The 17,655-nt window shown below is 40.3% G+C and overlaps 1 protein-coding gene across 2 annotated transcripts in view; it reads left to right on the top strand.

Annotated features, from left to right (window-relative positions):
- SCAF4 (SR-related CTD associated factor 4) overlaps nucleotides 1-17,655 on the top strand; it is a 71,389-nt gene that overhangs the window by 18,840 nt on the left and 34,894 nt on the right. The window contains exons 4-18 of one of the 2 annotated variants that reach the window (XM_069946010.1): nucleotides 497-658; nucleotides 1,969-2,104; nucleotides 2,562-2,707; nucleotides 4,319-4,465; nucleotides 4,565-4,662; nucleotides 5,146-5,278; nucleotides 5,373-5,537; nucleotides 7,434-7,513; nucleotides 7,896-8,086; nucleotides 9,149-9,249; nucleotides 9,414-9,527; nucleotides 10,103-10,259; nucleotides 10,339-10,484; nucleotides 11,264-11,588; nucleotides 17,103-17,189. In XM_069946010.1, coding sequence (XP_069802111.1) covers nucleotides 497-658; nucleotides 1,969-2,104; nucleotides 2,562-2,707; nucleotides 4,319-4,465; nucleotides 4,565-4,662; nucleotides 5,146-5,278; nucleotides 5,373-5,537; nucleotides 7,434-7,513; nucleotides 7,896-8,086; nucleotides 9,149-9,249; nucleotides 9,414-9,527; nucleotides 10,103-10,259; nucleotides 10,339-10,484; nucleotides 11,264-11,588; nucleotides 17,103-17,189 — 2,188 coding nt within the window. The remainder of the gene's footprint in view (nucleotides 1-496; nucleotides 659-1,968; nucleotides 2,105-2,561; nucleotides 2,708-4,318; nucleotides 4,466-4,564; nucleotides 4,663-5,145; nucleotides 5,279-5,372; nucleotides 5,538-7,433; nucleotides 7,514-7,895; nucleotides 8,087-9,148; nucleotides 9,250-9,413; nucleotides 9,528-10,102; nucleotides 10,260-10,338; nucleotides 10,485-11,263; nucleotides 11,589-17,102; nucleotides 17,190-17,655) is intronic. The other variant, XM_069946011.1, reaches the window with a different exon arrangement.

Here is a 17,655-nt window from a genome sequence, read left to right as displayed (position 1 = left end):
GGAAAGTTTAGAGAGCCAAAGGGGAAGTAATCAGATACATAGAAAAATAAAATAGTACAATGATTTAAGCTGCTTTACTAAAAGCAGCACGTGTTCTCCTTTACATATATATATGTGATACACATCTGATTTTACCACCTTTGCTTCACGACACAACCCCTTTAACTTAAACTGTGTTATGCTTAGTACAGAGCTGTGGCAATTTTTGAGCTGTTTGAAACCCTGTTTTTATTTTGTGACTCTACATTAAAGGGGTTATCCAGCGATACAAAAACATGGTCACTTTCCCCCTACTGTTGTCTCCAGATTGGGTTGGGTTTTGAAACTCTGTTCCATTTAAGTAAATGGAGCTTAATTGCAAACCACACCTGAACTGGAGACAACAGTAGGGGGAAAAGTGGCCATGTTTTTGTAGCGCTGGATAACTCCTTTAAAGGGTAAAATGTATTTTTATTTATTGATTTGTCATTAAGTAATTCTAATTTTTCCCCCTCAGTGTAAACCAGAATATAAAGTACCAGGCTTATATGTAATTGACTCAATTGTTCGTCAATCTCGACATCAGTTTGGAATTGACAAAGATGTATTTGGTCCAAGATTCACCAAGAACCTAACGGCAACTTTCCAGTGTTTGTATCTTTGTCCTACAGAAGATAAGGTAGTGCACAAACTTATTTAAAGAGAACCAATCCGCCCGATTGGGCTGATTTCCTTGGAGCACAGTATAAATCTACTTTGCAGCTCGCAGTACGTATCTATTGCAGCAGGAAGAAAATGAAGAAAATTAAACCCAAGGAAATGACGTTTAATCCCAACCACCTGCAGCAGGTAGTCATTTGGGTGGCTTCCCACCAGGGTCTAGTCACTGCTCTGTGCCTGTCATCATGCTCGGCTGGGATGAGTGACAGACAGAGAAGCCTGTTACTGGCATCTCTCCCTGTCAAAAATCCCTGTTGAGCACACTGATAGGCAGAGAGTAGTGACTAGACACTGACGCGGAGCCACCCAAATGACTACCTGATGCATCTCTCCCTGAGGCACGTGAGGGGATTAAACTTCATTTTCTCTGGTTTTTCATCTGCTGTGCCAGACACAGCTGATATGTGCTTGGAGCTGCACAGGAGCTTTATTCTGTGCTCCAGGGAACCAAATCAGCCCATTTGGGCTGATTGGTTCCCTTTAAGGCTGGTGTCACACCAGACTTTTTATTTTTCCCCCAAAAAATGCCTCTTCTGTCTTTATTGCAGTTTTCTAAGCAAAAGCCAGAGGTGGATCCAGCAGGATGTATAAGTCCTTCTGTAATTTCTTCCACTCATTTTGTATCCACTTCTGGCTTTGGCTTTTGTGCTGTTTGTAGTCTGTAATATTCATGAACTGTAGCTCCCACTGTCATTGACAACTTTGTGCTTACGCACTGTATAGGTAAAAAGCTGTGTAAGTGTGGAGTCGCAGTTTATCGCAGAGTACAGCGCACACTCACATATGTTGTCAGCAGCCAGTAAACTGATTTTTGGGACATTGACTGCAAAAAGTTAACTGTCTCCACTTTGATTTTAGACAGGGCAGCATATTCCCATTAAAAAAATATTGATATTTGCCACTCTTGTAGACTAAATGTTTGCCGTGTAATTTGGTAAATATGTTTGGTCTCCACTGCATACCACTACCTGGTGACTTCTTGACAGGTGGAAGATGCTGCTCTGCCAACCAGTGGCTGTAGTTGGGATTTGCATCTGCCACACTTGTTGACTGAATGGCCACTTCCTTGTGTCAAGAGGAAGACCAGTAAGTGGTGGAAGCAGCGAGCACCAGGTATTCTCAGAACAGCGGCTTCTGTGGGTTTTTTTTTTTTGTTTTTTTTTTGTTTTCTTTGCCTGGATTATTTGCATATGTCTTAGTTGCTGATTATCTTGGCTTGTCTTAAGTTGTAAAATATATACAGCTAAACTTTCCTTTTCACTCTCCTAGAGTAAGATTGTCCGTGTATTGAACTTGTGGCAAAAAAATGGAGTCTTTAAAATTGAGATTATTCAGCCATTACTGGATATGGCAGCAGGTGCGGCACCTGCTGAATTATTGGCGGATAGCTCTGCTAATGAAGAAGGTAGGACATTTGTGAACTGTTATGAATATTTCATTTTTTTAGGAAGCCTGTACACACAGCAGTTTGTGCGTAGCCAAGTCAGTAAGACTGCATGCTTCACATGTTCAAGCTGGATGCACTCTTAAAACATTGCATACCTAGCTTTATATTCTCAAAAAGTGATGACCCACACCTAAATAGGGACTAGTATAGTTTGGAACTAAACAGTCTACTTAACCCTTATTTCGTACCCATTAAAACTGTATAAAATTCACTTCCTTGACACACACTATCATATATTTTAAGTTAATAGGTGAATACTAATAAAACAGCTGTTCCAGGTATTTGACATATAAATATTATCTTATAAAAAAAGGTGTGATTGCTGTTTAAGGAAAAAAACACCAGGCTAGCCAGCAACATCAACCAGTGGTAAGTTATATTGGCTACAAGTTTTTCTTTTTTTCTTTCTTTTTAGGTGCCTCTCCCCCTCCCCCAACATTGCTTTCCGACCCTCTGGAAGAAGCTCCTAGCTCGATCCCAGCTATGCCTGTACCACAGTTACCAAACTCTGATGCTTTTGCTGCTGTAGCTCAGTTGTTTCAGAGCAGCCAGGGACAACAGGTAAATCGTTTCCCTCTACAATAGTATTGTATGATGGATGTTTTTTTTTTTCTTACCCACTTTTACTTAGTAGCTGGGTATTAGTAAAGGCCTGTGATTTTGTGCAGTTGAAGGCTGGTGTGCATTTCCTCTGTTAAAGTTCAAAGTGCATTTTGTGTGTATATTGTTACATGATTTGTCACAGTGGGAACAAATAGATATGGTGCAACCAGATACCTGGGGTTCATCAAGGGATGTTTGTACAGATAGTCATCTACTTGTCCAATAGTTTACTACTATGCCTCACACATTAATATACAAGCATACAGCTTAAAGGGGTACTCTGGGCAAAATGTATTTTCAAATATGTTATTACATAAAGAAAGTTATACAAATCCCTAATGTATACTAATTATGGGAAATGCACATATAGTGCTATTTCCCTCAATTTAGTAGATCAGACAGGCTTACTTTGTCCCCCCCCCCCCCCCCCCCCCCCCAAAAAAAAAAAAAAAAAAAAAATCATGTCTCGTGTATGCACCAGCAGGGGGTGCATGTAGAAGTATAGAAATGGAAAAGACTTCTATTCGCCCTCCCTGTGCTGGTAATGTGCTGGTAAAATTGGTGTAAAAATACAGTTTCAACATAAGCCTAAATTGGATCTATATTTACTTCTGCAGTTAGAAGATTCTTTAGACATGTCAGACACACATGTGGTTTATATGACTTGTGCCTGTTGATCCGTTACCATTTACCATTGTTCTGCCAACGATCTTGTGATTGGCGTTGTCCCTCCCTAGTGCTTTGTTTAACCGTTGTCTCTGTGGCATGTGAAATTTTTTTTCTAATAACATTACAGGTAGTATGCTTTAAAACAACTCTGAATTCATTAACCTGCTAATACCATCCATTTGATGAGTACCGGTCGTGTCTTTGGAAATGTGCCTGGTGCCTTAGTTATAGCAAAAAATGAACTTTTAAACTTGCAGCACTCATACTGCAGTGGCCTAGAGTGTCCGTGCCTCAGGTCTGCGACACCTCTTCTCCTATCTTCCTCATCATTATGAACAGCCCCCAGGCGTCAGGATTTGTATTCATCACCTGTCTAAACAGTGCACCTGTGCCATAGTGACACAGGTGCATTGTTTAGACCAGCGCTTATCAAATCCAGTCCTCGGGCCTCACCAACAGGTCATGTTTTGAGGATATCCCATACAAAGAAAACCTGTGAAAATACCTTATGCACTATAATTATATCACCTGTGAAATACTAAAGAAATCCTCAAAACATGACCTGTTGGTGAGGCCTGAGAACTGGAATTGAGAAGCACTGGTTTAGACCAGCAATGAATAGAAATCCTGCCTGGGGTGTTCCTAATGATGAGGAAGATGGGAGAGGCGTTGCAAACCTAGGGCAAAGACACTCGGCCACGCCAGTATGACACAGTGCTGCAAGTTTTAAAAAAATCACTTTTTGCTTTAACCAAGGCACCAGGCACATTTTAAAAGACAACTGGCAAGGATTTACACTCATCAAATAGGTGGTACTAGCGGGTTTGTGGCTACAGGGTCGCTTTAAAGATGACTGCATTTTGTATAACCTTCCATGTTGACTTGAATCTCTTTGTAAAGCTTCAGCAGATTCTACAGACTTTTCAGCAACCTCCCAAACCACAGTCTCCAGCTGTGGATGAAAACATTTATGCTCAAGTACAAGCAGTTTCTTCTCAATTGAATCCAGCATCACATCAAATGGAGAGGAAAACTGCCTTTGATAAGGTGACTTCTTGTTACATCAGTGTTGGTGTACATATACTTCTAACTTGTAATCAGTGTACTAGTAAAAAACAAACAAAAAAAAAAAATCTCCTTTTATAGTTACTTGAGAGATTTGACTATGATGATGAGCCTGAAGCTGCTGATGAGTCAAAGAAAGAGACATCAAGCCCCTCTGCTTCACCTGCTCAGCCACCTTTGTAAGTATATATCTATATAGATAATAAAGTGAATTACATAAACTTTCTCACTTGTATCATTGTACAATTGAATGCCTTCTAAAACAGTGAGGGATGTATTCCCATAGTTGACATGTTGGCCAGATGGGCTCTAGTGTTTTCAGGCATAAAATCTTGAATCTTATCTTTAAGCTTTTGTACTTTATGCTAATGCTTTAACTGCGCTGTGGCCTTCCATTTGTTTTTAATCTGTAATTATTGATGCAGGGCCAACTCACATCCAAGTTGTGCGACACTGCACTTTATTTTTTTCTCAATGCAGACTTCAGATCTGCATCAGAAAATTAACTGCAATATGGGACCTACCTAGTTTTCACATCACCTAGTTTCTGACACTATCCTTGTCGTTATCAGAATTAGAATAAGGAAAAAATGTGACTAAAGCCTGAAGATATTTGCTAGCTTATCTGCACTGAAGTGTCTTGTATTTTTACTATGTTGCAGCCAGTTTCCTGGAGAGGCCATGCAGCCCCCTGCATCATTTGCACAAATCCCAGGACAAATGCCAAACATGGATCAGTTTCAAACAGTTCAGTCACGACTGATGGGAATGCCTCAGGATCCGCTACTTAGTCAGGTATGTGCTATAACATAGTTACTGTCATCTTAGTATGGTCCTGGTTTTATTCAGCTAGGCTAATTTTAACTTTTTTTTTATTTTTTTTATACAGACTTCAGTTCCACCAACTGGACAAATGCTTGGCTTTGGAATGGTTCCACCTCAGTCTTACCCTCCCATGGTTCCACCTGTGCTTTCCCAACCATCTCACCACTCATTTATACCAACTTTTACAGCTCAACAAAATGACGTACAGATGGTGAAAGAGTCTCAACCAGTAAGTCTTATCGCTGTTTAGTCTTTAGGTTAAATATTACAGACTTCTCTTATAACTTGTAAGTTATTGTACAACATCATCCCATTAGTTGTCAAAACCAGGCCGTTAAATGTGTATCTAAATTGTACAACATCTGAATACTGCTCAGACTCTGGTGTGATAAAATATATGTAGCTTGGTTTGTAAGCATATAGACTGAAAACATTCTTTAAATGGGCATTACTTTTAGAGGAAACTTTGATATGTTATAAAGACACATCGAAACGTTTAACTGTTCAGGGCTTGAATGTGCACACCCCATCTGTTAGCTGTGACAAAGCTCGTAGTGCGTGTTTACTGTGTTCTCTACCGGGTTAGTCTTATAATGCAAGTCAGTGGGACTGTGCTGCTTCCATAAAATGTTTTAACCCTTTGAGGACCAGGCCCAAAATGACCCAGTGGACCGCGCAAATTTTGATCTTAGTGTTTCCGTTTTTCCCTCCTCCCCTTCTAAGAGCTCTAGCACTTTCAGTTTTTTATCTACAGGCCATGTAAGGGCTTATTTGTTACAGGAATAGTTGTACTTTGTAATGGTGTCATTCATTTTACCATAACATGTATGATGGAATTCCAAATATATTATTTATGAAGATATAAATTGGTGAAATCGCAAAAAAGAATGCAATATGGTAACGTTTGGGGGGTTCCTGTGTCTACGTTATGCACTATATGGTAACATCGACATGATACAATTATTCTATAGGTCAGTCTGAACACAACCATATGCAGGTTACACAGATTCTCTAATGTTATATATGTATTTTTTAATGAAATCCTTTTTTTTGGCAATTAATTATAAATAAAATGGGACTATTGTGACGCTTATAACGGTTTTATTTTTTCACCTACGGGGCTGTGTGGGGTGTCATTTTTTCCGCCATGATCTCTAGTTTTTATTAATACCATATTTGTGAAGATCGGACGGTTTGATCACTTTTTATTAATTTTTTTATATATATAATGTAACATAAAATCGGTAATCCGCGCACTTTTCCCCCTCTTTTCGTGTACGCCGTTTACCGTTCGCAATGACACTTGTTATATTTTAATAGATCGGACAATTACGCACGCTACGGTATATTATATGTTTATCTATTTATTTATTTTTATATGTTTTATTTATATAATAGGATAGGGGGGTGATTTCAACTTTTATTGGGGGAGGGGCTTTGGGGTAGTGTGTTAGTGTTTTTAACTTTTTTTTTTTTACACATTTGAAGTCCCTTTGGGGGACTTGTACATAGATTAGTTTGATTTCTATACTGATGAATGCTATGCCATAGGCATAGCATTGATCAGTGTTATCGGCGCTCTGCTCATTGAGCCTGCCCCTGTGCAGGCTTAGAGTAGCAGAGCGCCGATCGGACCGCATGGAGGCAGGTGAGAGACCTCCAGCAGTCCGTTTTACCGATCGGGACCCCCGCAGTCACACTGCGGGGGTCCCGATCGGTAAGTGACAGGGGACTCCCCCTGTCACTTACACTTTAAAGGGTTAATGACACGCGGCAGCGCGATCGCTGCAGCGTGTCATTACCGGTGAGGTCCCGGCTGCTCACTGCAGCTGGCCCCCACCTCCTATGACGCGCGCTCCGCTCCGGAGCGCGCTTCATAGCGGGAATAACACCCAGGGCGTACAGTTACGCCCTAGGTCGTCTGGGGACAGACTTCCATGGCGTAACTATACGCCCTGGGTCGTCTAAGGGTTAAGGGTGTTTTTTTGTTTTTTTTTTGGACAGGTGCATTTTAAATGTTTTACAAAGCTGTATTTATAACTTGCAGTCAGAGGACATATTGGGAAGATTTTTAGGGATTATATTTATGTCAAGGTTATTCACTAGTGTTTTTTCCCCTCCTTAGGATACTTCTATGGATATAGAGGAGCTCCCTGTCCATGAATCCAAACGTCACATGACTGATCGTCAGAAGTCTGCGTCCAGGTATGCTAATACTAAGAACTAGTACATGCAAAAGTTACCACTAGATGGCACACTTGTCATAATGTTCTTACTATATTTCATGTATTTAGTTTTGTCCTACTGGAATTTTAGGAAAAGTGTAACCCAATTCTAGCACATACATTGGGTTAGTGGGTCTGTTTCTGCTGCAAAATACTGACCAAAATAATTCTGTTTTAATGTGGTATTAAAACAATGGACTTGTCAAACCCTGAATATTTATTTTAGCATAACACTATTGGAATCTACATTGCAGCAAATTTAAGTTAAAATTTAGTGCTGTAGAATGAATTGAAATGAAATAAAGTAATAAGGCTGTGTTTTGTTGTTTTTTATTTTTTTTGTTTTGTATTTTCTTCTATAGGTCACCTAAAAGGCGCCGGTCCCGGTCTGGCTCACGATCTCGACGTTCAAGACATAGGCGCTCACGTTCTCGATCTCGTGACAGACGTCGCCACTCCCCGAAATCTCGCTCACAAGAAAAGCGTGATCGTGAAAAGGAACGAGAGCGTAGAATAAAAGGGCTTCCTCCTATTAAATCAGAAGCTGTCAGTAGTGAGTTCTTTTAGAAAGTTTCTGGATGCATAGTAAAGTAATTATTTTAATGCACAAGAGACCGAGAACAGGGTGTTGGCGTTCGCTTTAATGCAACATTGGTGGAACCTATAGTGTAAGATGCCAGTGCCTGGTAACAGTCCTTATGCACAGCAAACATCCAGTGGTGCTGATCCAGCAAGCAGAAATTCACAATTCATATAGCACAAGACAAAAAAAGAAAGCAATAGATCACACTCACCATCCGAAAAGTGTGTTTATTGTGGAGTCTTCAGTACATTAGTTAGGCATCACATCGGGACACTGAGAGATGGAAGTGAAGTAGTTGCAGGAACTGGCTACAGCTGTGACAAACAAAAAATATACTGGACATGCACAACTCAATAATAATAGTGGGTGCTAAATGGTAAGCATATACACCAATATAACTTTACCAAAGAAAAGCTATGCCAAAAATACCATAGCACACCATAGAATAAAGTAAAATAAAAGTATTTTATTAGAACAGGTACCTGTTCTAATAAAGTACTTTTATTTTACTTTATTCTTTGGTGTGCTATGGGATTTTTGGCATAGCTTTTTCTTTGGTGTAGTTATACTGGCTACAGCTGTGTCACTGGCATTTCCTGCCTCATATGGCCACTATTTTTTAATGCTGCAGTTGAAATACTAAATATGCTAGATTGGCTTGATTACAAGTGCATTTGGCCATCAATAGTCCATGTAGAATATTGCTTGTATATCCCAGGCAGCTGTCTTCTGCCCAAACTGATCTGCATTACTTTTTTTCTGGCCTTAGATTTTATCGATCTGTTACCACCCTGCTGCTTATCAGCGTATTCTAGCTTTTTATTAGAAATGCTGTGTTAGCGTATATTCATGTGAGGGCAAGATGTGCTTGTGTAAAGTGCTTTTATTTAACACGTGGTGGCCCTGAAACTCTTATTGACTCCTATAGGAGCCTTAAGCCTAAGAAGAAATGTCTTCCATTCAAATTGAAGTTAGTATGAGCTATCTATTTTTTAGTACTTCCTCCACCCAGTAATGTTGTTTTCTTTTCAGTTTGCAGCACCACGCTCTGGGTTGGTCAGCTGGACAAAAGAACTACTCAGCAAGATGTTGGCAGCCTTTTGGAAGAGTTTGGACCTATTGAATCAATTAATGTAAGTGCATAGTGCATATATTCCATAAACTTTTGCTGGGATACCAAAACTGACTATTCTTGGGCTAGGGGTTTGAATAAATTTTTTAATTGTTCTTCCCAACCCACCCCCCCCCCCCCCCCCGCCCCAATTTTTTAAATATTATATTTACACTTTCTCTGCAGATGATTCCACCACGAGGCTGTGCTTACATAGTTATGGTACAAAGGCTGGATGCATATCGTGCTTTACAAAAACTAAGCAGAGGAAATTACAAAGTTAACCAGAAGGCAATAAAGGTATGGCGCAAATTCCAACTTCGGTGGACAAAAAAAGATGAGCAGATTGATTTTACTTTGTCTTACATCATGTTAAAAGGATCATACAGGGTTAGAAGTGGCATTTTTAGAAATGGTACCCCAGTTATGCTGTTCAGTTTTTTTTATGTTAACAGAGCCAAGTTGTAGTACCGCACGCAACCTAATTACAACATTGTTTTTTTCTAATCCTGGAATCAGAATCTCAAATATTCCAGTACTTATCAGCTGCTGTATGTCCTGCATGAAGAGTTTTCTTCAGTTTTTCCAGTCTGACACGCCACTTTCTGCTGCCACCTCTGTCTATGACAGAAACTGACGAGAGCAGTTGAAATCCCCATAGAAAACCTCTCCTAACTGAAAAGAATACAGCACCTCCTGCAGGACATACAGCAGCTGATAAGTACTGAAAGATTTGAGCTTTTTTAATAGAAGAAAATTACAAATCTCTGTCACAAATTTGAAAGGTTTTTTTTTTCTTCTGAACTTAAATCTTTTTTCTAATTGATTTGTTGTGTGCATACATTCTATGTTTATTTCCTGAATTTGTGTTTTAGATTGCATGGGCATTGAACAAAGGAATTAAAGCAGAGTATAAGCAGTATTGGGATGTTGAAATAGGGGTTACCTATATACCATGGAGTAAAGTCAAATCTGATGATCTTGAGGCACTTTGTGAAGGAGGGATGTTGGATAACGAGACACTTTGTGCAGGTAAACATAACATTTATTATTGAATGCATGTGATTATTGCATTTAATTTTTTTAGCTAATTTTTTTTTTTTTTTTTTAGAGTGGAAATCTTTTACTAAAAAGGCAGAGAGTACAGATGCATCTCAAAATGGGGCAGCGGAGAGTGCACAGACTGAAAATATTTCATCAGTATCTCAGCCTGTACCTCTGCTGTCTATCCCGATGCGCCAACCAATGCCAGCAGTGGTAAGTGTTGAAGGCATCCATATGGGTTTTCTAGAAAGAAAGTGTTCCATGAATCTTTAAAGAGGTTGTCCAGGCTAAAAAGTTTCTGAGAGGCTGAAAAAGTTTCTTCCAGAAACAACGCCTGTCTTGTCCTCGGGTTGCGTATGGAGTTTTGTAGCTCAGTTCCATTGAAGTAAATAGAGATGAATTGTAATACCACACACAACCTGTGGACAGGGTGGCACTGTTTTTGCAGGGAAAAACTATTTTATCTAATCCTGGATAACACCTTCAATTTACCAGTAGAGACAGTTGCTCAAGGAAAATTTTAAATTCTTTTCAGTGGGGGAGGGCTTACAAAATATAATAAAGTAACCTTGGTTGCAGACTGCTGTACATTGTAAGGGCTTAAAATGATTCTGTTCCTCAAAACTTAAATTTTCTTTGACAATAGACCACTAAGCCAAAGTTAGTGGGTCACTTCCTTTGCCCCTCTCACTTTTCTTTTTTTAAAGATACATAATGGTGGCTGTGATGCCTGGTTCAGTTACTTATTGATATTTTTTTATACTATTACTGACAATCCTTATGACAATGTTACTTTGTCAGTCTTCATGTGATACTGTTTTTCTCCTGCTTTTAGGGCAAATAAATATTTGTTTACCAAAAAATAAATTTCTAACTGAAAATACTGCAAATTTCCATGTGATGACTGTAGATGTACTGCTAAGCTAGTTATCCCTGTCTCTATATATGTTTTATACTAAGGTTTTCTTTTTTCCCCCTCCTCCTTTCATCAGCCAGTTCAGAGTCCTCAGACTGTGCCATCTATTCCACCCCTTTCAGCAATACCAACTGTTCCAGCTCTTCAGCCTAGTGCTGCATTACCTTCTCTTCAAGGTCTGCCACCTCCACAAGGTTTGCCTCTACCCCAGGGGGTTCCTCCACCACAAGGGTTGCCTATTCCACCATCATTGCCACCATTACAAGGAATGCCTTTGCCTCAAGGAATACATGTTCCAGGATTCCCTGGGCCTATAAACATACCTCCCCCAGGGTTTGCTCCAGGTGTTCCTCCACCACCATTTATGAGGCCAGGATTTAATCCAATGCAGATGCCACCAGGTAAGAACCCAAAATATGTCTGGCTAATGCTGCAATTCTTGTTTCTTATAAATGTGATCAGTTAGCACTGATGCCTCATGGATGGGGCTTATTTACAGTACATAAATATGGATACCTTTGTGGATCTTTTTCTTTTCACCTGCCTATAGGTAACCTATTTTTTTTTTTTTTATTATCCAGTGAATAAAAAAGTAATGTGGTTTCTTACAAGGGAAGGGTAAAATATACATAAAGTTCTCTCTGTATAATGTATTACCGTGTCTGTGCAGTTCTGGCCCATGGGTAGTTTGACATTCAGGAAGTGAAGAAAAGTTATTTCTGGGCAATCCACTCTGTCTTCTGTTCCCTTTGCTTCACACCCCTTTTTCTTCTTGGTCTGGCACAGTGCTCTCTGCTGGTATCTATGTCCATGTCAGGAACTGTCCGGAGCAGGAGAGGTTTTCTATGGTGATTTGTTACTTTTCTGGACAGTTTCTGTCTCAGAGATGTCAGTAGAGAGCACTGTCAGACTGAAAAGAAAACATTTCTTGAGGGACATCCAGCAGCTGATAAGTACTGGAAGACTTTTTAAATAGAAGTTACAAATCTATATAACTTTCTGAAACCAGTTGATTGGAAAGAAGACTTTCTCTGAATAACCCCTTTAATATAGCACATTAATAGATTGAAAACATAGCTGTGTTTTTATCTCTTATGCTTCTATTTTGTTTTTATTTTACTATGCGTGAAGACAGGCTGAAAGGGGTCATTCACACCTTCTGTGCTATGATCAGTAGCGTGAAAATTTAAACTGGAGCTCCCAGCATCATAATGATGCTCCGGTCCGTAGCCCACAGTCCGCTCATGGACCGTAATTACAGTAAAATTTGAGCAGAGAATTCTCTCCAGTAGCATGATTTACATTAATATTTAAATGGCCCTGTCTCCATTATGAATATTGATTAGTTAAGTCTAGACCCAAATTGTGTGTTTTTTTTTTTTTACTTGCACCACAATAAAATGGTGAGAGTTCAGAGTTTAGGGCTATCAATTTTCATGGGACATCTCCCTATAAATTGTGCCTCCAGAGCTGCTACTCTGTGCGTTCTGCACTGTTCAGCAAGTCCCATGCAATGAGTCCTATTTAAGAAATGTTTCTGCATGGAACTGGGGTGGAGTTGTACAATTAGTGATGACCCGACTCTGTCTCTCCACACCGGACTGTGCAGAGCACATGGCAAAACGGCTTTTGAGTAACATCAAAGTTCAGGCTCGAGTCTTCATTCCTTCATTAATTTTCAGACCTTTGTTCATAGTTTTTCATTTTTTCATGTGGTCGAGTCTTTCCCAGTATTACACACTGATGTGAGTACAGCACTTGGCTCTTTCTGGCAGCTACATAGAGAATAAATAAAGCTGTGGGTCACTTGCCAACCTGCAGCAATATTCAAAGCAAAACAGCCAGGGGCCAATCTGGAGATCGCTGGGGGGAGCATTTAAGACCCCCCACAATCTTTCTTGTGCTCTATCCTGTGAATAGCAGAGACGTTTTAAAAGGGAAGTCTGGCGATTTGAAACGTTTCACAGCCAGTAGGGGAACATAATAAACAATCACTACTTAAGGGCGGGTTCACACTACGGAATTCTCACGGACAATGTCCGCGGAATTCCGTCGGCTGTCCGCCCGCACGGGCACGCGCTTTTCCGCCTGCTCCATAGATACCATTCTATGGGCCGGCGTATTCCACGATCCGCTGAAAGAACTGACATGACACTTCTTTCAGCGTATAGCGGAATACGCCGGCCCATAGAATGGTGTCTATGTGGCCGGCGGAAAGGCGCCCAGATGTGCGGGCGGACAGCTGACGGAATTCTGCGGACATTGTCCGCGAGAATTCCGTAGTGTGAACCCACCCTCAAGGGGTAGTGCGGCGCTCAGCAATTATTCACAGAATAACACACATTACAAAGTTATACAACTTTGTAATGTATGTTATGGCCCCCTTCCCGTGTCCCACCACCCCCGCCATATCGCACCACACTTCCGGGTACACGTGCGGGGGTGGGGGGGCACGGGAAGGGGGCGATTCACAGACATAACATACATTACAAAGTTGTATAACTTTGTAATGTGTGTTCTGTGAATAATTGCTGAGCGCCGCACTACCCCTTTAACCTCTCCCTGTGCCAACGAAGTGCGCCACAGGCTCTGGTACCCCCGCCAGAAGATGTTTCTTCCTGAGTTCCAATGTCACAATTCCGGAAAAGGCGCAACCCAGCTGATTGCCTGCTCAACCTATCGGTGACTGCAGCTGTTTCCCGTTCCAGCCACTGACTGGCTTAGATGGCAGTCTATCAACTGGGTGGTGACGTCTGCTATGAAGGAGATCCAGGAGCCCAGTGGGGGTCCCAGAGCGACAATCGAGCGCTGCATCGGCACAGTGGGAGGCGAGTAGTGATTGTTTATGTTCCCCTTGCCACATAAAAATTTTGAAAAAGGCCAGACTCCTTTAATTGGAAATCCCCTTTAATGGTTTTTAATAGCATTTGCAAGCATTTTAGTCACTTACTAGAGCCTTTCTTACTAGTTGCACTGTTAATATGTATAAATGCTAAAAGTATTACCACTGTACAAGGATTTTGTGCAAGCTCATATGATGGTACACATAATTTGTGTTTAATTTTTCAAGTTAGTCAGGCCTATGTTTTGAGTAATCTTATTAAACATCCCCTTTCATACTGTGGCTGCCTAGCTTTCAGCTGATCACAGTCTACTCGCCAGGCATAGAAGTACAAAACATCCCAAAAAACTGGCTCTAATCGGTCAGTCCATGGTGGTGTCATATGATCAGCAGACTTGCTAAATATTACAGCACCTTTTGTGTGTGCAGGAAGTTAGTCTTTCTGGACTAAATATAGAGTTTTCTCGGCTGATTCCAGGAATATACCTACTTTAGTGGCATGAGTTGTCTGCCTTCTTTATAGGGATTTAGGGGCAGAGTATTATCTGAGCACTAAGTGTGCAAAGTGGGGATTTAGTGACAGAACTGATACTGTTTATATCTTTGCACTACTGTACTGACACAGCTGCGCCATTGCGTACAGAAGCATGAAGATTTAAACTGTTTCAGAACTCCCAACATACTTATGATTGACGCCGGGAGCTCTAAACGTCCTTCTGTAGCACATGGTCCGTATTTACGGAAAGTGTGGCCTCTTACACTGTAGCCTATGTGTGGTACATCTGCAACCTGTCTCCTTTTCTTTGCTACTGTAGCTCCCTACACTTTCCTGATCTTACAGATAGCAGGAAGAGGTCTAAGAGCTGTAAATTGGTGTTTGCTGTGTGCAGTCGGTAAATGAGCATGGAGGCACAGCTCACGCCGAATGGCCATTTATGTTAGTTTTCTGTAGGTAGTTAGCAAGTCTGGAATCCAATGCATCATCAATAAAAACTTGTCAATGCTATATGCACAACTTACAATGAATATTAAATTAAATCAAGTAAGTCAGGTAACATTTGTTACTTGGGCTGTACTTTTTGGTTTGGTATACACTTTGGGTGAGATTTATGAAATGGTGTAAAAATACACCTGGTGTAAACTGCCCACAGCAACCAATCACAGATCCTTTTTATTTTTTACCAGAGCTTAAAGTGACAGTCACCCCCTATTTGCATTTTGACTGCTCTCCACAGGTGTAAAGGGTAAATGTTACAGCTTTCCTTATTTTATATTACACCTCATGGTGCTTGTTCTGGTAAAAAGTCATTTTTATCACCTGTGGATTGGTATATGTGGACGGGGCCTTGCGGCCTTTGTGCCACATTGCCCCGCCCCATCCGTGATGTTATTGCCGCATAGGCCCCACCTCCTCAGCAGCCATTGGTGTGGGACAATCTGGGGGGTGGGGCCTAGAGCTTTAGGCTGGCCCTTCCAATGGCTTCCCCTGCTGAGGGGGCAGGGCCTATATGGTGGTGATGTCACGGATGGGGCGGGGCTAAGTGGCACTAGGGGCGGAGCGATGTGGCACAAAGGCAGCGAGGCCTCGCCCACATATACCAATCCACAGGTGATAAAAACAACTTTTTACCAGAACAAGCACCATGAGGTGTAATAAATAAGTAATGAAAGCTGTAACATTTACCCTTTACACCTGTGGAGAGCAGTCAAAATGCAAATAGGGGGTGACAGTGTCACTTTAAGCTCTGGTAAAATATAAAAGGAGCTGTGATTGGTTGCTGTGGGCATTTTACACCAGGTGTATATTTACACCCTTTCATAAATCTCCCCCAATGTGTGTGTCTGTATAAGTATTCTATACATTCTCTCACTTTCTTTCTTTCTTGGTATTCTGAATTTAATGTTTATATTGTTGCATGCATGTATACATTGTATAGATCTATTTTCTACATATAGTGTGTGTGTGTGTGTATAATATATATATAATGCATGTATACATCTGTATTCTACGTGTGTGTGTGTGTGTGTATATATATATATATATATATATATATATATACACACACACACTATGTAGAATACAGATCTATACAATGTATACATGCATTTTATATATGTATATATATATGTATGTGTGTGTGTGTGTGTATATATATATATATATATATATAATTTTGCATGCATTTATACATTGTATAGATCTGTATTCTACATATAGTGTGTGTGTGTGTGTATACACTCACCGGCCTCTTTATTATGTACACCATGCTAGTAACGGGTGGTCTGCTGCTGCTGTAGACCATCTGCCTCAAAGTTCGACGTACTGTACCAACAACCATGCCACGTTCAAAGGCACTCAAATCACCTTTCTTCTCCATACTGATGCTCGGTTTGAACTGCAGGAGATTGTCTTGACCATGTCTACATGCCTAAATGCACTGAGTTGCCGCCATGTGATTGGCTGATTAGAAATTAAGTGGTAACGTGCAGTTGGACAGGTGTACCTAATAAAGTGGCCGGTGAGTGTATATATATAATTATGCATGTATACATCTGTATTCTACATATGTGTGTGTGTGTATATATATATATATATATATATATATATATATATATATATATATATATATATATTGCATGTATACATTGTATAGATCTGTATTCTACATAAAGGGGGAGATTTATGAAAGGGTGTAAATATACACCTGGTGTAAACTGCCACGGCAGCCAATCACAGCTCAGCTTTCAACTCTGGTAAAAATATAAGAGGGGCTGTGATTGGTTGCAGTTTACACCAAGTGTATATTTACACCCTTTCATAAATCTCGCCCAGTGTGTGCAGTTTTGCAAACCTAATAAAAAGTCTAGTTTAGGAAAAATTGTAATGCAAGAGAATAATCCTAAAAACTAATCAAAGTACTAGGGAGTCTAACATTTATCAGCACCAAATGAGTTTCACTCCTAAATAGCCCCTTTCGTTTAGTAGAATCCTATTTTGAAAATGAGTTTTCGTTGTATGAACAAGCATTTTAATCATGTCTGCCATTTGTCTAACCATTTATCTGCCCTTCAGGCTTCCTACCTCCTCCGGGGATGCCCCCTCCCATGACTCCTCCAGTATCTCTTCCTCCACCTATGTCTGGATTAGGCATGCCAACCTGTAAGTGACTCTTTTTTGGAACATCGTGGTTTTATTTTTTCTTTCATAGAATTTGGATTCAATAAATGATAGTCGATGTATAGGACCTTTAAACTTTACGTTATGCATTGCACTATAGTGTAGACCAGAGCCTGAAAATGTTTTCCTGCTACTAATGCAAAACATGGGGCCTGCTGCAGGATCTGGTGGTTATAGGCAGTTGTTAAACCAGTTGAATAAGTGAAGTTCCAAATTTGTAATGTTATCCATTTTGGCTAAGGCCATAATAGACCGGTATAGGACTCCATTTCGGCATAACTTTCCTCAACAGAAGGAAACATTGAGAATTTTGGTCTCTGGTGTAGAGCAATGTTTGAAATGACAGGCAAGACTTCATATATAATATGAATGCAAATGAATAAGAAGGGAAGAAAAAGGTACTCTAGACCCATTCACAATTGCCTTGGCAAAGCAGGCATGTATTCTC

The sequence above is a fragment of the Dendropsophus ebraccatus genome, chromosome 11 (genome assembly GCF_027789765.1).
Source record: "Dendropsophus ebraccatus isolate aDenEbr1 chromosome 11, aDenEbr1.pat, whole genome shotgun sequence".
Lineage (NCBI taxonomy): Eukaryota > Metazoa > Chordata > Amphibia > Anura > Hylidae > Dendropsophus > Dendropsophus ebraccatus.
This window is presented reverse-complemented; position numbering and strand designations above follow the sequence as displayed.